The sequence below is a fragment of the Rhinatrema bivittatum genome, chromosome 8, assembly GCF_901001135.1.
Source record: "Rhinatrema bivittatum chromosome 8, aRhiBiv1.1, whole genome shotgun sequence".
Taxonomy (NCBI): Eukaryota; Metazoa; Chordata; class Amphibia; order Gymnophiona; family Rhinatrematidae; genus Rhinatrema; species Rhinatrema bivittatum.
The window spans coordinates 8,396,286-8,422,132 of NC_042622.1; the positions used below are offsets into that span (position 1 = coordinate 8,396,286).

The following is a 25,847-nucleotide window of genomic DNA, read 5'->3' on the forward strand; positions in this document are numbered from 1 at the left end:
AAGGATCAGGATGCTGGAGCCAGGAGGCTTCAAAGAAGGCTGCTTTTAGTTGCGTGAAAGTTTGGAGGGCTTTTCTGGGCTAGTTCCTAGTACCTTAACCCTTCTTGATAAGGAAGATGAGCAGAGTGGCTAGTGTGGAGTAATTGTGAATTGTCACTAATAATTTGTGAAACTGAGGAACCACTATAGTGCTTTAAGGCAACCGTTTGGGGCCATGCCTATACTGATTCCATTTTCTGTGGGTCCAATCGTAGACCATGGTGTGACACAATATTCTCCAGGAAAGGTAACAGTCTGCTTGAAGGTACATTTTTTGAGATTTGCGTAGACATGATTCTCATGCTTTCGTTGAAGTACTTGTTCGACATGCTCGTGGTGTTGAGTGAGGGAGTGTGAGAAGATGAGGTTGTCATCCAGACAGACCAACACACATGAATGAAGGAGATCACGGAATATTTCGTTAACCATATGTTGGAACACTACCGGAGCATTGTAAAGACCAAATGGCATTACTAAATACTCATAATGCCCATCGTGGGTGTTAAACGCTGTCATCCATTTTATCACCTTTGCATATAGGAGTAAGATTATAGGCTCCTCTGAGGTCTAACTTGGTAAAAATCTGAGCACCTTGTAGTAGATCGAACATCTCAGCGATCAAGAGTAGTGGATAATGGTTCTTGCAGGTGATGGCGTTAAGCCCTCTATAATCAATGCAGGGTCGGAGGCATTCATCTTTTTTATCCACAAAGAAGTCTGCTCCTGCTGGTCCCTTGCTTGAGATGAAGAGGCTCCGAAGCAGCAGATGAGGAGTGACCGGGTTCGTCGAAGGTGCGCCTGAATTGGGCAAGGAACTACTATCAGTTCCTGATGAGTAGGTCATTATGTTGCCAAAGTGGTGAATCAAAGACTAGAGCGGACCCTGACAACAATAGGATGATTGTGATTTTGGTGCAGTCTGAAGGGAAACTGGAAGCTTGTAACGCAAAGTGCATGAGGCATTTATTTATTTATTTATTTATACAAATTTATATACCGTTTTCCAGTAAAATTTACCGATCAAAGCGGTTTACAGTAATACAAACCTTAAATTATTAAAGGTTAAAAATAATTTGTACTAAATAAAACTTAAAATAACTAAGTATGAATAAAATACATCATGGTTACATTATCAATAAAAATAAAAATGATTAAGAGAAAGAGTGGCCAATTTTCATTAAAAAAATTAAAAGCAGGAAAAGTAAAGTAAGCTAAGTAAACACACGTGATTTGTTTTATACTTTCTATTAAGGAACTTCTACATCTTTGAACGCTTCCTGAAAAAGATAGGTTTTTAACGCCTTCTTAAAATCCTTACGATTATTTATCAACCTAAGTGGGTCTGGCAGTGAATTCCACATTATGGGGCCAGCAACCGAGAACGCTCTATTCCTAGTCATGCTTAATGCCACGTTTTTCACTGAGGGAATTTCTAGCAGATTCTTCCCCGTAGATCTCAGTTCTCGTTGAGGTCTGTAAAAATGTAACGTGAAACACATCCAAGTAGATTCAATGTTATTCAAGAGAGAGTGAATTAACATAATGATTTTATATTGAATCCTGTATTTAACTGGAAGCCAATGTAATTTGTACAGAATTGGTGAGATATGTTGCTTTAGTGGGGTACCAGTGAGGAGTCTAGCTGCTGAGTTCAATATCAATTGTAACGGTCTAATGGAGGAATCTGGCAATCCCAAGTATAGGCCGTTACAATAGTCTAGACCAGATAAAATTAATGCTTGAAGCACAGAACGATAATCATGAGGAAATAAAAGGGGGCGTAATCGTTTGAGAACATGAGGTTTTCACCACTTTTGAGATGTGTTGTTTTAAGGATAGATTAGTGTCTACCCACAAACCGAGATTACGTGCAAGTTTGGTAACTTGAATGGTTTCTTTGCCAACTACTAAACTAGTAGGCGGTGCGTTGGAGGGGTTGGTTATAAAACTCAAACATAATATTTCCGTTTTCTTTTTATTGAGTTTTAGACGATTGTGTGCCATCCATTGTTCAATTGTGTTAATATAAACTTGGATCAGGGAAAAGGTGTCTGCCCAGGAAGACTTGTAAGGGACGAATAACTGAATATCGTCAGCATACAGTTTGAATTGTACATTTAATGCTGACAGAATTTGACACAAAGGCAAAAGATAAATATTGAACAATATTGGGGACAACGAGGAGCCCTGAGGGACACCAGTTGTCTGGGCATATTTTTGGGAAGAAAAAGTACCCATAGTAATTTGACAAGTACGATTAGAAAGGAAGCTACTGAACCAACTCATAACTGTTGATTTAATTCCTATAAGTTGTAGAGAGGACAAGAGTAATTTATGATCTAACGTGTCAAACGCTGCTGATATATCCAATAGAACAACTACATAATCTGTATACGAGTCAAAGCCTCTCAGAAAGGTGTCAAAAGAGGATAGTAGTAAAGTCTCAGTGGAATGTCCCTTCCTAAAGCCATGCTGGTTTGGATGGAGTATATCATGCTCCGATAAATACTCTTTAAGCTGATATAAAACCACCGATTCCAAGATTTTAGCTATTGAGCATAATGAGGCAATAGGTCTCAAGTTAGAAAAGTCCATAAAGGGAAGTTTCTTATTCTTTTGAATGGGTAATATTGAAGTTTGTTTTAGTAGGTCAGGGAACTTTCCAGTATCCAAAGATTGATTAATAAGGGAACATACGTAATCAGGATACTTTCCTACTATACTTTTTAATAAGGTGCCTGAGCAAGGGTTTAACGGAGAGTTCGAAATTTTTTGTTTACCAATAATGTTTTGTATGGATTTCGGGGTGGTAGAGGCATGGTTTAAAAAGTCCCTGCAGGCCTTCAGATCTCTGTTGAACCTAGGCAGAGGAACCAAATGTGGTGTTGGTATGGAAACCTGGATAAGAGCTGGCATTTGTGGTGCAGGAGGAGCCGGTGGTGGGAGCTGGCCCTATAGATCGTCCATTCAGCCAGCTATTTTTTGAAGAAGGCTTGCTATCTGTGGCAGCTGTTACTGCTGCTGAATCCTAAAGGCCAAACCTGATATGGCCTGAGCTGCTAAGTCTGCCGAACTCATTGCCTCAGCAATCTGTCATGAAGAATGAACCCTTAATCTGTGGCATGGTTGACGCAGCCTAGCAAGAGAACCTACTTAGGCCCACACCGACAGATGGCGGACACACTCTAGGACTAGGTCTGGCTTCACCGTTACCAACCCCTTACTCCACAGGTTGAGCTCTTGGGTTCTAGGGTTGGTAGGAAAGGTTCTTGTGAGCAAAGGACAGTGTCCAGAGAGAGGCCAAAGGTCGGAGTAGGCAACAGACTGACGGGGTAAAATTCCAGGTAGAAATTGGGGTGTACGATGTTCAGGCAGAAGTCGGGTCAGGTGGCATTCAGGCAGAGTCTGGCTCTGGACAGAGGTTGAGCATGAGAAGTCAGTCCAAGGGAAAGCAGGGAGCAACTAAGAGAGATAGAGGCAGGAGAAGGCAAGGCAGGGGTAAGGAGTTGGAAGAGCAAGGGCAAGAGGCTGGAAGTGGAGTAGAGAGAACAAGGACAGGAACTAGGAGAAGGCAGGGCAAGGTAAGGTCAGGAAAAGCACTGGGAAAACAAGCCGGGACCAGGAATGAGGAAACAAAGCAGGATCAGGACAAGACAACTAGGAGCAACACGCACTGCAAGGCAGGTGGACCTGTTGCTGAGGTGCTGGGTGGTAGAACTGAGCTTCCTTATATACCGGAACTGGGATGACATCATCAGTCACCACCCACAGGAAATGCGGGCTGTATGGTCTATAAAAGGGCCACAGGAAGTGCAGGTGGATTCAACCTTGCAGTACACTGCAAGAAGCTATGCCAGGAGTGTGGAGGTAAGGGGTGTTACAGGACCCTGCATCCGGCCAGTGAGCATGAATGCCTCCTCTGCAGCATTCCCAGCCCTGGCCACCCAGGGAATGAATAACGTGAGCCAGGAATCAAACCCAGGTCCCTCTGGGATGGACCCTACAGTTCCATGTTAAGCGGGTAATTTTCAAAGCCATTACCTGCACAGAATTCTGTCTCGTGCTCGTAAATGGCTGCATTCAAACAGCCTGGAGCTGAGTGCATGTAGTCTGATTATACAAGTACCTTTATGCGAGGGGGCAGTCAGTGCTTTTGGATTCAGGTAAGTCATGCCTGCCGACCGGAAGGTGAATGTGTGCTTGTACTCTGGGCTGGTATGAAAGTACTCTCTACTTGTAATGCAGGTACGCTGTGATAACCCTACGACATATACTGAGACCCATGAAAAGTAGGGTGATCCCCAACAATGTGGAAGCAGAAGGTATGTCCTCGGGAGAGCATGCAAGATCACAGGGGTAATGTCCTGGAAAACATGGGGAGCCAACTTCAAAGTCACTTATCCAGATAAACTGCCTCTCAGAAAAATGTCTTCATTTCATCTGGACTAATGATGGATGAAAGGGTAAACGAGAGGCTGGCAACTGTGGTTTTTGGGAGTTTTTAATGTTGAGTTAGGGATCTTGTTTTATGTAACCTGCTTTGAACTTTGGGGTGTGCAGATAAGAAATTAAAAAAGCAGCTGCAAAGTCTCTGGATCCTTCACACCTCAAGAGAAGTTTCACATTTTATTTAGGTATTAAGTGCACTTATTTCTGTGTCATGTGCTCGAGGATAGCTGCAACACTTACAAACACAAACAAAGCAAGAGTACAATCAAGCACTTATATCATTTTAGAATAACAATGACCATAAAGACAGCATAAAAAGCAAAAATACAGGTATAAAACGAAAGAATGAGCGTTGAGCTTGGCACCTGGGTAGACTGATTGCAACTTGCCCTTTCAGTGTCACTTCAGGATCTAGTTACAGAAGGGTTTCTCTCTTTGCCTCACAGCATCATTAAAGGGGGAAGATCGGCCAGACAACTTACTCTCATATGCTGAAAGCGAAGTCTCTTCATTCGGATTCGGTTCCGGGCTTCGGCCGCCTTCAGCTGCCCCACCACCTTGGCCTGTTGAATCTGCTCTAGCTCTTGCTGTTGTCGCAGCTTATCTTGCTTGGTCACTCGCTTCTTTGGCGTAAGCACGGACTGCCCGTCCTCCTTACGGGGCTCCTCGTGCTTCCAGTGTTTTCCTCGCTGCTGGGGAGCCATCTTCCTCATCTCCACCTGAGCCGAATTGTTCCAGTTTCTTGTAGTAATTTTTTCTTTCTGCAGACTAGTTCCTCTTACAGCCATCAGTAATTTTCAGAGGAGTTTGCTTACACAAATCTGTCAAAAAAAAAAAAAGGACCAAAATAATCAGAAGTAACCCAGATACTTGCACAAATAGTAAGAGAGGACTGAAAGGCCCATATTCTCCACCCACTTTCAATGCTGGTGCACACCATGGAGCTCAGATGATCTCTGGCTTTCCCTTCATTTTTAATCCAGTTTTCCTGAATTCTCGTATTGTTTTTGCTTCCATCATCTCCCTTGGGAAGCCATTCCGTACATCCACCACCCTTTCAGGAAAGAAACATTTCCTGAAGTTGCCTTGATGCCTCACACCATGACCTCTTGTTCAAGAATAATTTTTTGCTTCTTGTACTTTGAGGTTTATGTTCAAGAGTTGTCCAACTTTAGGAGTTAGCTGGACAAATCTTTGGGGTTAAATTGCCCCTCCCGTTCCCCCGTGCAGCAGGTACATTTTGTGTACGTAAGTCATTGTTCCCCTAAAAAGGGAAGGGACTGGAGGCGTTCCAAGGGTGCAGTTAAACTTAATGGGGCGGATTTTAAGAGCCCTGCTCGCCTAAATCCGCCCAAATCTGGGCGGATGTAGGCGAGCAGGGCCCTGCGCGCCGGTGAGCCTATTTTACATAGGCTCACCGGCGCGCGCAGACCCCGGGACTCGCATAAGTCCCGGGGTTCTCCGAGGGGGGCGTGTCGGGGGCGGGCCCGGTCGTCGCGGCGTTAAGGGGGTGTGTCGGCAGCGTTTTGGGGCGGGTCCGGGGGCGTGGCCGCGCCCTCCGGACCCGCCCCCAGGTCGCGTCCCGGCGCGCTGGCGGCCCTCTGGGAGGCGTAAATCCCCCGACAAAGGTAAGGAGGGGGTTTAGACAGGGCCGGGCGGGTGGGTTAGGTAGAGGAAGGGAGGGGAAGGTGAGGGGAGGGCGTTAGAGGATTCCCTCCGAGGCCGCTCCGATTTCGGAGCGGCCTCGGAGGGAACGGGGGTAGGCTGCGCGGCTCGGCGCGCGCCGGCTATACAGAATCGATAGCCTTGCGCGCGCCGATCCAGGATTTGCGCGGCTACGCGCGTATCTACTAAAATCCCGCGTACTTTTGCTTGCGCCTGATGCGCCAGCAAAAGTACGCCTATTCGCGCGGTCTGAAAATCTACCCCTATGTATTCAGTACTGGCTAGATATAGTTATACACGCAAATCTGTTTGGTAAAGTACTGGTCCTAAAGTTATCTGGATAACGTTACATGCATAACTATCTGGAAATAGCAGCAGATTTATGTATTCAGTACTGGCTATTTATTTATTTATTTGGCATTTTTATATACCGATATTCATGTAACAAGTTACAAATCACCTCGGTTTACATTCAAACAATAATTTTGCACAAGGCTGCATTACATTGAACAGGGAGAACAAAACGTGGATCCAATAACTAGGGAAAAACATTTAGATAACTTGGTTGGAGTATTACATTTGATGAAAAGTTAATGGTATGTCAGACCTAGGAACGGCTTGCTAGTGAGTTGGCTAGATATAGTTATACACGTAAATCTGTTTGGTAAAGTACTTGTCCTAAAGTTATCTGGATAACGTTACATGCATAACTATCTGGAAATAGCAGCAGATTTATGCTCAGAAGTCCCATTACATATCTGGATAAAGTTAGACAAAGCACTTTCCTGCTTTCCAGCTTGCTGGTGGATTTTAAAAGTCCTATGTGTGTGTCTCAGGCTGGTGCTCGCTGCGTGGATTTTAAGAGGCACTCCTGTACACGCATATCTCCTGTCTAATTTTTTCTGGACTTAAAGCTTAGGGCACAAGAACACTGCGATTCAGCAAGAGGTTTTAAAATTTAGTTTATTTGGCTTTTTAAAGAAGAGGCAAAGACAAGTGTTCTTGTGAGATGCAATATGCCCTCTATCTGTAATAAGTAGCATCTCCGTGAATCTCTGACATGCCCTGACTTATATAATCAAAATACAACATTCCCGAAGTTTCCAGAATGAATGACGTGACTGCTCAAAGACTTCTTCTACAAAGATACCTTAGGCTGTTGTCATGACAATCTATCATGTATAGGAAATGCTTGTGATGACACCCCCCATTCAATTGTAAAAATCATTCTATACTAGTCCTTCCTGAACCCTCCTCCCATGATAAAAGTTCCTGTATCATTCTGGCTTTGATGCACTGTATTCTTCTTTTCTTCTTTTGTTCTTCTTTGTTTGTGTAAACAAATCGCAGTCTGGGTCTTGAATAGAGCTAGGCTTGGATTCCATTTCTTGGCACCAGGATTCATTCAAAACTGTCACCTCACAGGATCTTCTTTTTCAACTAGTTTCTGTTAGTTGAAATATGCATCTGCAAGACAACAGCTTGCATCTTGGACTCAGTTTCTCTGTATTGTGAAGCAAATGTGCCATTAAATAGGCCTCTCTCCTGTTGTTGCCAGCAAATCTGTCTCAGAGCTTTTCTGCAAGTCATGCTCAGAAAAGCACTCAAAGTTCATTCACCTCTTGACAAGCCAAAGTACAGCAGAGGTGTCTGGGAATTATTGGTTGTCTGCTCAGCCTATTCTTCACTCCCTTACATGCACAAATGGAAAAGTTCAGAAAGGGCCGGGGATTGCACGTAAATACTTAATACACGGGGGGTTCCCACCATGTAACTTTGTCTGCTGATACTGGTGTGTAAGTCAAAGATAAAACAACAGGACTAGTCAGCAGGATTTTAAGGGTTGGGTTCTATCGGGAGAAGGGAGCCTTTAAACCTGGGGGGGGTAGGAAGTCCAATCCCTACACTGGTTGAACTGGGAAAAGGGTAAGCAGCCTTGGCACGCACCCCTTATAAAATCCTCCCACTTACATGGCAGATGCAGCATTTGCCTACACATGCGTCTATATAAAAGTATGCGCACATGTACGCATGCATATGTGTTCATATGTTATAAAATCGCCACATCCATATGCGCGAGTCGGCACACACACGGGTCTTAAAATTCACCTCTTACTTAATATTGACCTCAATATTTATGCCTTTGAAGTATTTCAGTGTCTCTATCATAGCCTTGCTTGCTTTCTACTCTCCTTTAGCATATATTTAGTTCATTTCATTTATTAAACTTGTTGTTCCGCTCATCATTAGCACATCAGAGCGGATTATTAAAAAAATGCAAAAATAATGTACACATTAATACACTGATGAAACAAGGGACCTTATATCCACTTCAGAATTATGTACAAAACCATCATGATTATCTACAAAAACATCCATCAACACACTCAACTCGACCTACAAATCCCTTTTAAAAAACACACATCTGCCAGACCCATCAGGGAACACTACAAAGAATCACTACTGGTTCCACATGCCAAAACCTACCACCACAAATCCTACAGTTCAAGAGCTCTCTCATCTGCAGGTCCAATCCTTTGGAACTCCATCCCCCCGGACTTAAGACAAGAACCATGCGCTCTAACTTTTAGGAAAAGACTAAAAACTTGGCTTTTTAAAAAAGCATTCCCAGATCTGGATTAAATTCTCCACCCATCAGCATAAACACAAAAGTTAGTGAACTGTAACAAAAACCCACTAACTTCACACGCAGTGACAACATATTATTATACTTCACTACAATTCATATTTGGTCAATCTTTCCTACCCATCTATATTTTATAATTTTATACATATTTATTAATTGATACAGTTGGCTAAAATGTTAATATTCTTTCTTTAATTTCCTCCCCTTTCAGATCCTAGTTATTTTTCCTTGTTTTTTGTAACTTCCTCACATCCTAAATATTGTTACAATGTTTTTATTTGTTAAGTTTCTTATTATATTTGATGTCGAATTGGGAAATGTTTCTACCATGTTACTCTCTGCAGTTATTCACATTGTTAATTGTAAACCGGGTTGATGTGATTCATATCATGAAACTCGGTATAATAAAAATAATAAATAAATAAATAAATAAATATCCTGGGGCTTTGGGTGCAGACCCCACACCAGTTTGGTTGAAGATCTGGCTTCTTTAGAAAACTGTGTGCAGACGCACCGTATGCGGGGAGTTTTACACGCTTAGGCTGGAGTCTGGGCAGGATAGACTTGGACATACCGGTTCTATAGAAAACTGTGTGCAGACACAGCGTATGCGGGGAGTTTTACACGCTTAGGCTGGAGTCTGGGCAGGGAGGACTTGGACATACCGGTTCTATAGAAAACTGTGTGCAGACACAGCGTATGCGGGGAGTTTTACACGCTTAGGCTGGAGTCTGGGCAGGATGGACTTGGACATACCGGTTCTAGAGAAAACTGTGTGCAGACGCACCGTATGCGGGGAGTTTTACACGCTTAGGCTGGAGTCTGGGCAGGATGGACTTGGACATACCGGTTCTATAGAAAACTGTGTGCAGACACAGCGTATGCGGGGAGTTTTACACGCTTAGGCTGGAGTCTGGGCAGGATGGACTTGGACATACCGGTTCTATAGAAAACTGTGTGCAGACACAGCGTATGCGGGGAGTTTTACACGCTTAGGCTGGAGTCTGGGCAGGATGGACTTGGACATACCGGTTCTATAGAAAACTGTGTGCAGACACAGCGTATGCGGGGAGTTTTACACGCTTAGGCTGGAGTCTGGGCAGGAAGGACTTGGACATACCGGTTCTATAGAAAACTGTGTGCAGACACAGCGTATGCGGGGAGTTTTACACGCTTAGGCTGGAGTCTGACCAGGAAGGACTTGGACATACCGGTTCTATAGAAAACTGTGTGCAGACACAGCGTATGCGGGGAGTTTTACACGCTTAGGCTGGAGTCTGACCAGGAAGGACTTGGACATACCGGTTCTATAGAAAACTGTGTGCAGACGCACCGTATGCGGGGAGTTTTACACGCTTAGGCTGGAGTCTGACCAGGAAGGACTTGGACATACCGGTTCTATAGAAAACTGTGTGCAGACACAGCGTATGCGGGGAGTTTTACACGCTTAGGCTGGAGTCTGGGCAGGATGGACTTGGACATACCGGTTCTATAGAAAACTGTGTGCAGACACAGCGTATGCAGGGAGTTTTACACGCTTAGGCTGGAGTCTGGGCAGGATGGACTTGGACATACCGGTTCTATAGGAAACTGTGTGCAGACGCACCGTATGCAGAGAGTTTTACACGCTTAGGCTGGAGTCTGGGCAGGAAGGACTTGGACATACCGGTTCTTTAGAAAACTGTGTGCAGACACAGCGTATGCAGGGAGTTTTACACGCTTAGGCTGGAGTCTGGCCAGGAAGGACTTGGACATACCGGTTCTTTAGAAAACTGTGTGCAGACACAGCGTATGCGGGGAGTTTTACACGCTTAGGCTGGAGTCTGGGCAGGGAGGACTTGGACATACCGGTTCTTTGAAAACTGTGTGCAGACAAAGTGTAATCAGGGAGTTTTTCACGCTTAGGCTGGAGTCTGGGCAGGATGGACTTGGACATACCGGTTCTATAGAAAACTGTGTGCAGACAAAGTGTATGCAGGGAGTTTTACATGCTTAGGCTGGAGTCTGGGCAGGATGGACTTGGACATACCGGTTCTATAGAAAACTGTGTGCAGACACAGCGTATGCAGGGAGTTTTACACGCTTAGGCTGGAGTCTGGGCAGGGAGGACTTGGACATACCGGTTCTTTGAAAACTGTGTGCAGACAAAGTGTAATCAGGGAGTTTTTCACGCTTAGGCTGGAGTCTGGGCAGGATGGACTTGGACATACCGGTTCTATAGAAAACTGTGTGCAGACAAAGTGTATGCAGGGAGTTTTACATGCTTAGGCTGGAGTCTGGCCAGGAAGGACTTGGACATACCGGTTCTATTGAAAACTGTTTGCAGACACAGCGTATTCGGGGAGTTTTACACGCTTAGGCTGGAGTCTGGGCAGGATGGACCTGCACTCACATGTTTGGGTTTTTGAACGTGTAACCCTCTCCCCCTTTTCGTGGGGCCACCTTCCCAGTCTCGGGGTGCTTGGTATTCAGAACCCCCGAGGTGGAGAAACGAGAGCTGGGGGCAGGGTTTCCTCTAATATTTTTATGTTATTTATCTGAATGTGGTTGAATTTTAGTTAATTGTATTTATTGTAAACAGATATGATGGCTTGCCCCAAATACGGGTAGTAAAATGTTGGTAAATAAATAACTGTGCACCAAAGGAACGCTAGTTTAATTCAGAGTCTTCAGTGTTAAACGTAGTGACAGTCAAGTAGATGCAGGTAGAAGGACAACGTAAATGCAATCACAGTTCAAAAAAGCTTTCATTCTCTCTTCCCAGACTCCCCTTATGAAGATGGTTTCTTGGTTTTATTACTTCTCCCTCCCTCAGGCTAGTATTTTCTTCCACTCCTCCACCAGATAAATGGTTTCTCACTGGAACTTCTGCTCAGCTACAGGAAAAACCCATCAGAAATGTCTTCAAGATTCCCCAAGCCCACTCTCTGGCTCAGTGCAGGTGTAACCTGCAGCTTCTGAGCACCCTCACTCCTGGCTGCTCCCTTCTGGGATCCCCAGCTCCAACCAATTTCTTCCAGTGAAATCTCAAACAGCCCCTGACTCAGGAAAGCCGGGGCTTTTTATAATCTCCAGCATTAGCAGGCCCTTGAGGGGATGTACCCCCCCCTTGTCTGTCAGAGAGGTGACAGATGACCCAGGGCTCTGGAAGATTCCCACGCTGCTTACAGATGAACCTCTTGCCTCCTGCACATCCTGTGCACTTCCAGTAGCTGTTTACTTACAGGCCGATTCAGTAAAGTCCGCGGGAAAGCGGACGAACGCCCGCTCTCCTGGCGCGCGCACAGGCCACTCACCTGTGCACGTGATTCTCTATTTAAATGAGGCCCGGCGGTAGAAACGGGCAAAAGGAGGCGCTAGGGACACTAGCGCGTCCCTAGCGCCTCCTTTTGACCCGGAGCGGCAGCTGTCAGCGGGTTTGACAGCCAACGCTCAATTTTGCCGGCGTCGGTTCTCGAGCCTGCTGACAGCTACGGGCTAGGAAACCGGATGCCGGCAAAATTGAGCGTCCAGTTTTTGACCTGACAGCCGCCGACCCATTTTAAATTTATTTATTTTTTACCCTTTGGGACTCCACATAATATCGCCATGATATTAAGTCGGAGGGTGCACAGAAAAGCAGTTTTTACTGCTTTTCTGTGCACTTTCCCGGTGCCGGCAGAAACTAGCGCCTACCTTTGAGTCGGCGCTAATTTCTTAAAGTAAAATGTGTGGCTTGGCTGCACATTTTACTTTCTGTATCGCGCGGGAATACCTAATAGGGCCATCAACATACATTTGCATGTTGAGGGCGTTATTAGGTTCCGCGGGTTGGGCGCGCGTTTTCTGCCCCTTACTGAATAAGGGGTAAGGGAAAATGCGCGTCCAAGGGCAGGTTAACAGTGCGCTCCGTTGGAGCGCACTGTACTGTAGCGGCCTGTTAGAGATGAAAATATTTCTAGCACACAGGCCTCCTTGTAAAAGGAAACCTTTCCTTCACCTGCACTCCTGCTAACATATTCAGCTTCTATACACCAAAGTACGAGTGTAAACTCTACGCACCAAACAGCGGCTGGAATTGTGTGCATGCAGTTCTGCTGCCAGAATTTTCAAAGTGGATTTATGCACGCAAGTCTGCTTTGAAGACTAGTGTCATTTCTGTGCATAGCTGCTGGCTAACTGCTGTGCATTGCCACAAAATTACCCCCCCTTTATGTGGGAAAAGTGCTACCTTACCCTCAGAGGTCCATTTGAAAATGACCCTCCCTCTCACAAATGATGTGTACAGAGGAATCATCACCTCTCTAAGTACCCAGCAGTCCTCTGGGCTCCAGCTCCCACTGTGATTATGCAAGTTCTTGCCTGCTTGATGGATGCCAGTATCTCAGCCCTCAAGGTGTATTCCAAGCATGCGAGCACTCCTTGAGTTTTCTTAGATCTCTTCTCATTTTGTCTACTCTCTCAGGTGTCCACTCTCTCGCAGATGTTAGTACCACTCACAAAAAAGAGTGGGCTTTCCTACTAACAGATATGGAACCAGGACCCCTCTCTGAGGCACTCCACTCGCCACGCTCGTTTCCTCCGAGTGAAGGCCATGTACTGCCCTTTCATCTTACTGTACTAGGGCCTTCATTCCACTGGTGTGATTTATCACAGTCAATAAGGACTTGCATCTGCTATGTTCAGCTGTCTTCTAATTTACTGTAAGATATTTCTTACTTGCTTAAATCAAATGGTACTTAAAGTGAGCTAGAGGCAGAACATACAACATGATGGCAGTAAAAGCCCATTATTACGGCCTATCTGATCTGCCCATCCATACCAACTCTTAAGTTTTACAATCCCTACCACTCCTTCAAATATCTTCTGTGTTTATCCCATGCTTTCTTGAATTTAGTTACTGTTTTTATCTCCACCAACTCCAGGTGGAGGCTATTCCATGTATTCCACTACCCTCTTTATAAAGAAATATTTCCTTAGATTATTCCTGAGTCTAGCCTCTTTCACCTTCATTCCATAAAACAAGTTTGCTTACCGTAAACAGTGTTTCCATAGATAGCAGGATGAATTAGCCATGCTGTCCTGGGATCTGTCAATCAGGTCCGGGAGGCAGAGCTTGTTAAGCAGAGGTTAGATTTTTGTTCCCGCGCAGGAAGTAACAGATTCTCCTCAGTATGTGATTAAGCTGTAGGTTATAGAAGAAAAACAGTGACTGCCAGGGAGGAGAGTGGGTCAGCATGGCTAATTCATCCTATCTACAGAAACACCGTTTACGGTAAGCAAACTTGCTTTTCCCGTCGATAGCAGGGCTGAAATAGCCATGCTGTCCTGGGAGTCTCAAGCTCCCGATCACGTCTGATTGTATGATATTCTTGTGATGTGATCTACTGGAGTGTGGCCGTCACTTAGGATGGGATGGTAAAGACTGTAGGACTGCTTGTCTTATCTTTGCATCCGAGATTGCTTGTTGATCAAGGCAATAATGTGACGTGAAGGTATGGAGTGATGACCATGTTGCTGCTTTGCAAATGTCTACTGGTTGTATATTCCGAAGGTGTGCCCATGAAGTTGTTAGGGCACGGACTTGGTGAGCTTTAGGTTTGGTAGGGAGGTGTAATTATTGTTTCTCATAACAAAATTGAATGCACTGTACTATCCAGCTGGCTATGGTATTTCCGTTCTGTTCAAGTAATACGCTAATGCTCTTTTACAGTCTAGAGTGTGGAGCAATTTTTCCCGTTCATTGATGTGGGGTTTCGGGAAAAATATAGGCAATTCGATGTTTTGGTTGAGATGGAATTGTGAAATTACCTTTGGTAAGAAAGAGGGATGCGTTCTTAGTACCACCTTGTGATGGAAAAACTATAAGTAAGGTTCATAATGGACCAGTGCCTGTAATTCACTGACTCGTCTTGCCGAAGTTACTGCCACTAGAAATACCACTTTCCACATTAGAAACTTCATGTGTGCTGAATCTAAAGGTTCAAAGGGGGAAAGCATAAGCTGTTCCAACACTGGGTTGATATGCCAGGGAACTGGAGGTTTGATGATGGGAGGGCGAGACAGGAGTGGATGATTAGATATGGAGACATCATTGTAAGGTCTATGGTAGGCTCCTATGGCACTGAAATGAACTCTGATGGAAGATGTGGCCAGACTTTGTCATACAGCGTGTGCAAATAATCCAGCAACTGTTCTGGTGGACACTCCAGTGGCGATATGTGCCTGGATGTGCACCAAGCCGAATAACGTTGCCATTTGTAATTGTAATTCTTCCTCGTGGATGGCTTTCTTGCTTCTAATAATATAAGTTGCGCTTGTTGCGATACTTTCTGTTCCGTTAACAGAAGCCGCTCAACCTCCATGCTGTCAAGTGGAGGGATGCGTGCAATGGGTGCAGAAGGGTCCCTTGTTCCTGAAGGAGAAGATCTGGTCGATTGGGAAGACGTATCGGCTGGTCTCGAGATAAGTGAAGAAGGTAACTGTACCATGGTTGACGTGGCCAGGCCGGGGCGATGAGAATCAGTTACGCTCTGTCTTGTATGCATTTCTGAATTGTTCTGGTGATCAGAGGTATGGGAGGAAAGGCATACAGTGGACCCGTCGACCATGGAATGAGGAACGCATCATGTGCGGTCCTGTTGGCGCTGGGCCTTATGGAGCAGAAGTTTAGAACTTGTGTGTTGAGTTCCGTTGCGAAGAGATCGATCGATGGGGTTCCCCATCTGCAGACGATACTGTGGGCAACTGCTGGATTGAGGGTCCATTCGTGTGGATGAAAGATGCGACTTAACCTGTCCGCTCTTGTGTTCGCCACTCCCGGTAGATATGTCACTTGTAGATGTATGCAATGCTGTTGAGCATGTTGGAAAATGATCAACGTTTCCTTGCAAAGGGGACAGGAGCCCGATCCCCCTTGTTTGTTGATGTAGAACATTGCTACTTGATTGTCTGTATATATCATGACTTTGCGCCCTTTTAGATAGTTTTGAAAGGCCTGTAGGGCATTCCGAATCGCTCTGAGTTCTAATAGGTTGATCTGTAAATTCTATTCCAGCAGGGTCCACAGACCTTGCATCTCGTAAACGTCGAGGTGTGCCCCCCAACCTTTCCTTGATGCGTCCGTAGTCAGAATGGCATTGTGGATGGGCGGGCGGAACAAAGCACCCTTCGCTAGTGTGGATTGAAGAAGCCACCATACAATGTCTCTTCGCATGCTTGTTGTCAGAAGTATTGGTTGTTTCAGTGGCTGTGTATGTTGTTTCCATTGTCTCTTTAGTCCCCATTGTAATTGTCTCATGAAGTTTGGTGTTGGGAACCATGAAATTGGCCGCTGCCATGTGACCCAAGACTACTAATACTTGTCGTGCTGAAGGCGTTTGAGTGCTGTTTAGTTGCTGTAGTAGTTGACACAGCTGTAATTGTCTGTCCACCGGGAGATAAGCTCTGGTTTTCGTCATATCTAGATATGCTCCTATGTAGTGTAGCTGTTGTGTCGGTTGCAGGTGTGATTTTTGGAAACTGATCACTCATCCCAACTGTTCCAAACATTGTCTGATCTGTTGCAGATGTTGTAGCAGTATCTCTTGAGTCGAGGCCACAATGAGCCAGTCGTCCAGGTATGGGAAGATTGTTATTCCCTGTTGCCTGAGGTGTCCCACCACCACTACCATGCACTTGGTGAATTCTCTGGGTGCAGCTGATAAACCAAAGGGGAGTACTTTGTATTAGTAATGTCGATGGTTGTACCGAAAACACAGGTAACGCCAGGAAGAGGGATGGATTGGAATGTGTGTATACGCATCCTTCAGGTCTATGGAGCACATCCAGTCGTTGGGTTGTAATAGAGGAAGAATCGATTTCAAGGACACCATCTTGAATTTTTCCTTGATTAGGAATTTGTTGAGTTCCCGAAGATTTAGAATGGGACGTTGTCCACCCGACCTTTTGGGAATCAGGAAGTAAGGGGAGTAGAACCCCCTGTTCTGTTGTTTGTTGGATAGAAGCCTGATGGCCTTCTGTTTGTACAAACTGGAGATCTCTTGCTCGAGTAGCACTTGAGTTCCCTTGCTGTGAGTGAAGGAGAGGTGGGGTAACTCCGGTTTTGTTAGAAATTGAAGACGGTATCCTTGACGTACGATGTCTAGTACCCATTGATCAGATGTTATTTGCTCCCAATACGGGAGACACGATTGGATTCTCCCCGGCGGCGTTAAGGAGTGTGGTGGTGGCACTATATTCAAAAAGACTGTGTCATTTTAGGTGTGGAAGTTTGTTGTTGAGTTTGCTGGCGCGGAGTGTGTGGTTTTCCTCTACGAGGCATTTGGGAGTGTTGTTGTTGAGATTGTGGTCTTTGTTATGCTGGATATGGCTGGGGTCGGAAACTTTGATACGATCGGTAGGGTCTCCGCCCATACGACGAACGTCGAGCATAAGGGTAGTAATGTTTAGAGGTCATATAGATCGGCTGTGATTGCAGAGATTGTACGGCTATTGCCTCTTCTTTTAATTTTCCCACTGTTTCTTGTAGCTTCGTGCCAAAGAGATTATCCCCCGTGCAGGGAAGATTGGCCAATTTTTCATGTACATCTTCCCTTATGGAACTAGAGCGTAGCCATGCTGTTCTACGTGCTGCTATAGCCGTCGCTGACGCTCTTGACGATGTTTCCATACCCTTGAAGACTGATCGGAGTAAATGTCTGGTGCACTCTTCCATGTCATGGAGAGTCTGTGGAGGTTGATCTCCCGTAGTTGCCAGCATTCCTTTTGTTGCCTGGATACATTCGTACATGTATTGCACCATGTAGAATTGATGATGCATGATCCTTGAAGTAAGCATTGCATTTTGATAAATCCTTCGTCGCACGTCATCTAGGTATTTGTTGTCCTTGGTAGGCGGGTATGCTGCATGAGTCTTAGTCTTTTTAAATCGTTGCATCGCTGATTCAACTACCACGGACTCATATGGTAATTGTGGAAGTGCATAAGGTGTATCCCTCTTAATTCGGAATTTTATGTCCGATTTTCGGGAAACCGCTGGTAACGAATGAGGTGTTTCCCTCATTCGTTACTAGCGCACTTCCTCATTCACATGGAGGAAGTGCCACTTTTGCACTTCCTCCATGTGAAAGAGTGGCCTTAGTATCCCTCCTTAAGCTGTACAGGACCAGGCTACACACTTGGTGCACCTTAAATCACACAGAGGGAGACAGCACTATGGGCAGGTTAAGAGGCAGAGCGCAGCTGGGATCAGGAGGCCCCTGTGTCTCCAAGCAGTAAGAGCTCCTGAACCTCTCTGGGAAGTTTGAGTTGTAAGAGTACTGCAAAGGTAGGTAAGTAGGTATTGTTGGTGTTATTTGCGGTTTATATTAATAATATTGAGATTGCATGAAAAGAGGTCAGAGAGAGCATGGTTCCTGTGCCAGGCCACAAGATTTTGCTAAGTCATCCTCATACTCCAATCTCTGACATATTTAAAAAAGTCTTATCCTCTCATTTTCCCATATTTGCTATTTTTAACTGCATGTGCATTTTTGCATTCCTGACTGCTTTCCCAGCTTCCCTTAGCCCTTCCAGATACTGTTGCCGGTCTTCCTCTTCCTGCGATCTCTTGAAGTTAATGAATGCTAACCTTTCCCCCATACCTTTTCAGCTACTTTAGAAAACCACAGTGGCCTCTTTCTCCTCTTCCCTTTATTTACTTTCCTAAAAGAAAAAGTTAGTTGCCCTTTTATTTCCTTTTAGTCTTCTCCACTGGTCCCCTAGATTTTCCCATCCAGCTGTCTCCTTGAGATACGCCCGGACCTTTGCCATTTAATGACATCCCTCCCCGCAAGGCTGCACGTTTAGCCAACACATGGGAGCAATCTTTCTCTCTACATGGTCCCATGCTCTGGAACTCCCTTTCCACTATCCCTGTGGCTCAGAAAGGACTCCAAAAAATGTAAAAAATTGCTAAAAACTCATTTATTCATTGAAGCGTTCAAGCAATGACATGTTGCTTTGCCTCTCTGGTTTGTTCTTTTGCTACGCGGATAAATATGTCATGTACATTTTTATTGTTCCCCGCCCCGAACTGGGTGGTAGGGACGGGATATAAATACTGAACCACAGCATCCAGCGATCACGGGATCCCAGATCATTATCCACTACAACATCAGAAGCACTGCCCCCATTGGCAAGTGCCAGGTGCAGTGTCAGCCCCTCCTGTGTGGCTTCCATTACCAGCTGATGGAATAGTTCTCCCTGCAGAGCATTCAGGATCTCTCTGCTTCTAAAAGGCACCGCATCCGGGATGTCCCAATCAACATCTGGCAGATTAAAAATCCCCTAGCAATAGTATTTCCCCTTTAATAGCAATTTTGAGAATATCCTCCAACAAATCTGTGTCTATAACTTCCTTCTATGATGGAGATCTATATATTACACCAATATAAATAATATTAAAGCAACAGAATTGCATTTATTTTTTATATATAGAGAGAGAGCCACTCTTCCTCGCTTTCTGCCTACCTGCTCCTTCCTGAATAGACTTGTAACCCAGTCATGGCTTTCTGTGTACCGCATCTCCATGATGGCCACTACATCCACGTCAGCTTCTTCTATGATTGCCTCTCGATCCGGGACTTTATTTCCCAAACTATGTGCAGAGCTCTCCAGATGTTGCTCTTTTTTATCCTGTTTCTACAATTCTCTCAATTGTACTGGGTCAAAGAAAACAAACCACGAGGCATCCAAAGTTCTCACACATTTAAAAGGATAATGAGCAATACACGTAGCCCCTAAGGAAAGCACTTCAGATTTCATGGCCAAGAACTTCCTTCTACTCTCCTCTGTGACCCTGGCCAAATAAGGAAACATACAAAAGCCAGAAAACGTGGATAACACATCTTTATGATGAAAATACAAATGGAAAATATTATTATGATCCTTTATAAAAAAGACAAAAGTCACCAGTAAAGCAGCACGACCCACTACATTATTTTCTCCAGAGTTCTGAAAAAATGTGATGGATTGGCAGGAACCTCCAACAGGGCAGTATCGGTATCTTCTTGGAGCCAGGTAAAAAGAAAATCTTCTCTACAGGAGGTAATGCAGTCTCTGCAATTAACAGAACTTCCTTCATGTAGGAAGACAAGTGCTCAGCTGGAGAAATCAGGGGAATTTGAAGAAAATGTAAAATTCTCAGATTCAAAAGACCTGTGAGAGTTCTCAATATTTTCAATTCTTTGTGAAGTTAAAGATAGATTTTTAATTATATTAGTCTGCACCTCTCGAGCTTCCACTAAGGAAGACTCTACCTCAGATACCTTCTTTTTCATGCTAGATAGTCGTCGTTAATAGAAGAGATGAAACAGACTTATTTTCAGCCATCATTACTGTCCACAAACTTTCCAGTGTATTCACTGCAGGTTTATCAAAGGAAGATTTGATTCGGAGACCGAAGGAAGAAGCAAAGATTGAGGTATCAAAGCTGAAGAACTTACACTGGGCGACCCTGTCAGCAAGGCAAGCTGAACAGCCATTTCCTCTGTATCTCCCGGCGACCTTGCACCGAGAATCTCGTCAGCTGGGCAGGAAGGACGCGGCCAGATGACAAAGCAGAAACCTTGGAGACTCCAAATGCCCTCTGGGAAATCATCTGCAAAGAGGGCAGAGCTGCTGGGAGGCTGCAGTGTAGATCAGCCGCTGACAGGCTAGCGTTCCCTGTTCTCTGCCGCCACTCGGGTAAGTGCATGTTCCAGCATAGTAGATTGACTAAGGGTAGCCGACGCTGCAGGTGGCCTTCCCTTCTTTACTGCTCTCTTCCTTTTCCCCATAGAGAAACAGTTCAGGTAATTTGGAATGAAGAAAACAGAAAAGTAATGGGAGTGGCTGAAACCCCATCTTCTCAGAAGCAGCCATCTTGGGTTCCCCCATTGCCACTGCCAGTTTCACCAGTTCATCCACCAGTTCACCAAGTTATAAGAGCTAGGTCCTCCAACACCCCCCCGCCCGTTTAATAGCCTGCACTCTCCGCAGTTAGCCCAGACCCTTGAAATAGCTAGTTTGTTTTGTTTTTGAAGTTACTCCTCCTCCATAGCAGAAGTAAACTTATGCGGCACTGGACTTGGGCGTGCGCCCAGGCGTGTAATTATTTAAGCGCACATCTCTTGGCCACACCCCGGAACCCTCATATCCCGCCCAGACCATGCCCCTTTTTTAAATTGAGTGAGATAAGCGCACAGCAACTTATTCGTACACTCTTACAACTGCTAGTTGATCACGCAAGTGAAATATGACTTGTCTTTTTTTTTGTTTTTGAATGGGAGGCCTGCCAGTACTCTCTTCAAAAGCCAACTGTGGACAGACTAGCAAAAACTTTCATAAGAACATGCCATACTGGGTCAGTCCAAGGGGCCATCAAGCCCAGCATCCTGTTTCCAACAGTGGCCAATCCAGGCCATAAGAACCCGGCAAGTACCCAAAAACTAAGTCTATTCCATGTTACCATTGCTAATGGCAGTGGCTATTCTCTAAGTGAACTTAATAGCAGGTAATGGACTTCTCCTCCAAGAACTTATCCAATCCTTTTTTAAACCCAGCTATACTAACTGCACTAACCACATCCTCTGGCAACAAATTCCAGAGTTTAATTGTGCTTTGAGTGAAAAACAACTTTCTCCGATTAGTTTTAAATGTGCCCCATGCTAACTTCATGGAATGCCCCCTAGTCTTTCTATTATCTGAAAGGGTAAATAACCGCTTCACATCTACCTGTTCTAGACCTCTCATGATTTTAAACATCTCTATCATATCCCCCCTCAGCCGTCTCTTCTCCAAGCTGAAAAGTCCTAACCTCTTTAGTCTTTCCTCATAGGGGAGCTGTTCCATCCCCTTTATCATTTTGGTCACCCTTCTCTGTACCTTCTCCATCACAACTATATCTTTTTTGAGATGTGGCAACCAGAATTGTACACAGTATTCAAGGTGCAGTCTCACCATGTAGTGATACAGAGGCATTATGACATTTTCCGTTTTATTCACCATTCCCTTCCTAATAATTCCCAACATTCTGCTTGCTTTTTTGACTGCCGCAGCACACTGAACCGACGATTTCAATGTGTTCTCCACTATGACGCCTAGATCTCTTTCTTGGGTAATAGCACCTAATATGGAACCCAACATTGTGTAATTATAGCAAGGGTTATTTTTCCCTATATGCATCACCTTGCACCTATCCACATTAAATTTCATCTGCCATTTGGATGCCCAATTTTCCAGTCTCACAAGGTCTTCCTGCAATTTATCACAATCTGCTTGTGATTTAACTACTCTGAACAATTTTGTATCATCTGCAAATTTGATTACCTCACTTGTCGTATTTCTTTCCAGATCATTTATAAATATACTGAAAAGTAAGGGTCCCAATACAGATCCCTGAGGCACTCCACTGCCCACTCCCTTCCACTGAGAAAATTGTCCATTTAATCCTACTCTCTGTTTCCTGTCTTTTAGCCAGTTTGCAATCCACGAAAGGACATCACCACCTATCCCATGACTTTTTACTTTTCCTAGAAGCCTCTCATGAGGAACTTTGTCAAATGCCTTCTGAAAATCCAAGTATACTACATCTATCGGTTCACCTTTATCCACATGTTTATTAACTCCTTCAAAAAAGTGAAGCAGATTTGTGAGGCAAGACTTGCCTTGGGTAAAGCCATGCTGATTTTGTTCCATTAAACCATGTCTTTCTATATGTTCTGTGATTTTGATGTTTAGAACACTTTCCACTATTTTTCCTGGCACTGAAGTCAGGCTAACCGGTCTGTAGTTTCCCAGATAGCCCCTGGAGCCCTTTTTAAATATTGGGGTTACATTTGCTATCCTCCAGTCTTCAGGTACAATGGATGATTTTAATGAAAGGTTACAAATTTTTACTAATAGGTCTGAAATTTCATTTTTTAGTTCCTTCAGAACTCTGGGGTGTATACCATACGGTCCAGGTGATTTACTACTCGTCAGTTTGTCAATCAGGCCTACCACATCGTCTAGGTTCACCATGCTTTGGTTCAGTCCATCTGAAACATTACCCATGAAAACCTTCTCCAGTACGGGTACCTCCCCAACATCCTCTTCAGTAAACACCAAAGCAAAGAAATCATTTAATCTTTCCGCGATGGCCTTATCTTCTCTAAGTGCCCTTTTAACCCCTCGATCATCTAACGGTCAAACTGACTCCCTCACAGGCTTTCTGCTTCGGATATATTTAAAAAAGTTTTTACTGTGAGTTTTTGCCTCTACGGCCAACTTCTTTTCAAATTCTCTCTTAGCCTGTCTTATCAATGTCTTACATTTAACTTGCCAACATTTATGCATTATCCTATTTTCTTCTGTTGGATCCTTCTTCCAATTTTTGAATGAAGATCTTTTGGCTAAAATAGCCTCTTTCACCTCCCCTTTTAACCATGCTGGTAATCGAATGCCTTCTTTCCACCTTTCTTAATGTGTGGAATTGTCTGGATTGTGCTTCTAGGATGGTATTTTTTAACAATGTCCAAGCCTCTTGCACACTTTTTACTTTTGTAGCTGCTCCTTTCAGTTTTTTTTCTATTTTTCTCATTTTATCAAAGTTTCCCTTATGAAAGTTTAGCACGAGAGACATTTGATCTCAATTGAGATATCACACCGGTTTACATTCAGGTACTGTAGGTATTTCTCTATCCCCAGAGGGCTTACAATCTAAGTTTTTGGAGGGTAAAGTGACTTGCCCAAAGTCACAAGGAGCAACAGCAGGATTCGAACCCTGGTCTTCTGGTTCATAGTCCACTGCTCTAACCACTAGGCTATTCCTCCTCCTATCCAAATATGGGTGTACCAGGATTCCATCCTTTCTCAAGTCTGCTGCCACTATAACCTTTGAAAAAGTTCTGAGTGCAACGGCTAGACCAAAAGGCAACACCCAAAACTGTTAATGACACCCCAACCCTGCGAAACGCAGAAAAAGTTGGTGTTCCAATCAGATGGAAATATGGAGGCACGCCTCGGACAGATCCAAGGAGGTCAGAAATTCCCCCGACGGCACAGCCATTATCACTGAGCGCAATATTTCCATGTGAAAATGAGTCACCCGCAAATGACTGTTGACCGCTTTGAGATCCAGGATGGGATGAAAGGAGCCCTCCTTCTTGGGCATAATGAAATAAATGGAATATCGACCTGTATTTTCTTGAGACGGGAGCACTGGGACCAGAGCCCTCAGACTGAGGAGCGTTGACAATGTACACTCCATTGCCTGCTTCTTCTGCAGGGAGTGGCAGGGAAATATCATGAACACGTCCTGAGGGACACTGCAAAACTCCAGCGCATATCCCTCTTGTATCACCTTTGGACCCACTGATCCAAAGTAAATTCCACCCACCTCTGATAAAAGAGCTAGGCGCCCCCCCATCTCCTGTTCTTGGGGTTGGGTGAGTAAACCTTTATTGGGAGGCTTGGAAGGTTCTACTACCCGAGCCTGCAACCCATCTAGGTTGAGTCCTCTGAAAATTCGCTCCTCTGTAGGGATGAAAACGTTTGGATCCCGTGGCACGACCTCTCACACCAAAGGAGAGCGGAGTCTGCTTTTTATCTTCTGGCAACCGGGGATTCGCCCCACTTACTTGCCAGTTTCTCCAACTCGCTCCCAAACAAGAGTGAGCCTTTAAAGGGCAATTTTGTAAGGTTAGCCTTGGAGGTCGCATCAGCCAACCAATTTTTCAGCCATAACTGACGTCTGGCCGCTATTACCAAAACCACCCCTCTGGCTGAGATGCGGACCAAATCGCAGCCTGTATCTGCCAAAAAGGCGGCTGCTAGCTCCAGAACTGAGAGAGAAGTAAACAAGAGCGAGCCACTAGGGAACAACAAGAAGCTATCTGTAAGGTCATTGCACTGCCTCAAATGCTATCTTAAGGATGGTCTCAATCCTCCAATCGTGCACATCCTTCAAGGCTGCTCCTCCTTCCACGGGGATATTCATCTGCTTGGAGATGGCACAGACAAGCGCATCCACTTTCAGAAAATGCAAATGCTCTCTCACAACTGGACCCAGGTGAACAGGCCTTACAAAGCCCGATCCTCTTTGAAATTAGCCTCCGGGGCATCCCACTAAAGATCAATCAATTCTTGAATGGCCTCCATAACAAGGAAAAAATAAGAAGCTTTACGCAAAGAAACCAAAATGGGATTGTTTTTGGCTCAGACATGGAATCTGCCCCTGGGTCTCCCAGTATCTTCAACATCTGGGAAATCAGAGCCAGCAGCTAATCTCTATGAAAGAACCACATAGACCTATACGGTTCCAGGCCCGGAGGAATTACCCCATCCTCCAGAGAGTCAGGATTGGCCTCATCATCAGCGCCATCTGGATTCCTATCGGGAGGGCTTGCTGCCAATCTAGGGGTACTTCGGCACTTAACAGTAGTACCAGGCGAGTGGGAGCAGGAGCAAACGTCGGAACAGTGCGCTGAGCATGGAGACCGGAGGAAGGGGAAAGCTTTACAAAACGACCCTTCTACTCTGTTCCTGTCTTTCTCTTACCTGATCTCAGCCTATCCTGGCTAAGAACAGAGGCAGTCTCCATCTTCGGGGGAGAGGGCATATACCGTCACCGCTGCGCTCGGCTTCCTGCACCCGCTGCCTTTCAGCTGTTTTAAACAGCTAAGACCATGCCAGCTGAGAAAACCAGCAACCGGACCAAGGCACTCATCTGGGGGACCATGGAAATAACCTCAGGAATTCTCAACTGGGGGAGGGACCATTTGGTATCACTGCAGGAGAGCGGGGTGAATTAAATCTTTTATTTCTCCTTCTAAAAGCTGAAGCAATCTGCTGGAGATGGAGAATACTGGCAGCTGATGTCACGGCAGGAGTATACATACTGTGACGTCAAGTTTGCTCCATCTCAGTCTGTTGGTGGAGGTGCATAACCCACTGGTCTTGAATTCATCTGTCTGGCTGCTAGGAAACTCTGGCAGGAACAGGAACTAGACTCCTCCCTTGGTCATCTATCTTGCACTCATTTCACTATTTGCTATAGTTTATGGGG

General features: G+C 44.9%; 1 protein-coding gene across 1 annotated transcript in view; it reads right to left on the reverse strand.

Annotated features, from left to right (window-relative positions):
* LKAAEAR1 (LKAAEAR motif containing 1) overlaps positions 1-25,847 on the reverse strand; it is an 87,862-nt gene that overhangs the window by 59,419 nt on the left and 2,596 nt on the right. The window contains exon 2 of the mRNA XM_029613661.1: positions 4,971-5,309. Coding sequence (XP_029469521.1) covers positions 4,971-5,276 — 306 coding nt within the window. The 5' untranslated portion in view covers positions 5,277-5,309. The remainder of the gene's footprint in view (positions 1-4,970; positions 5,310-25,847) is intronic.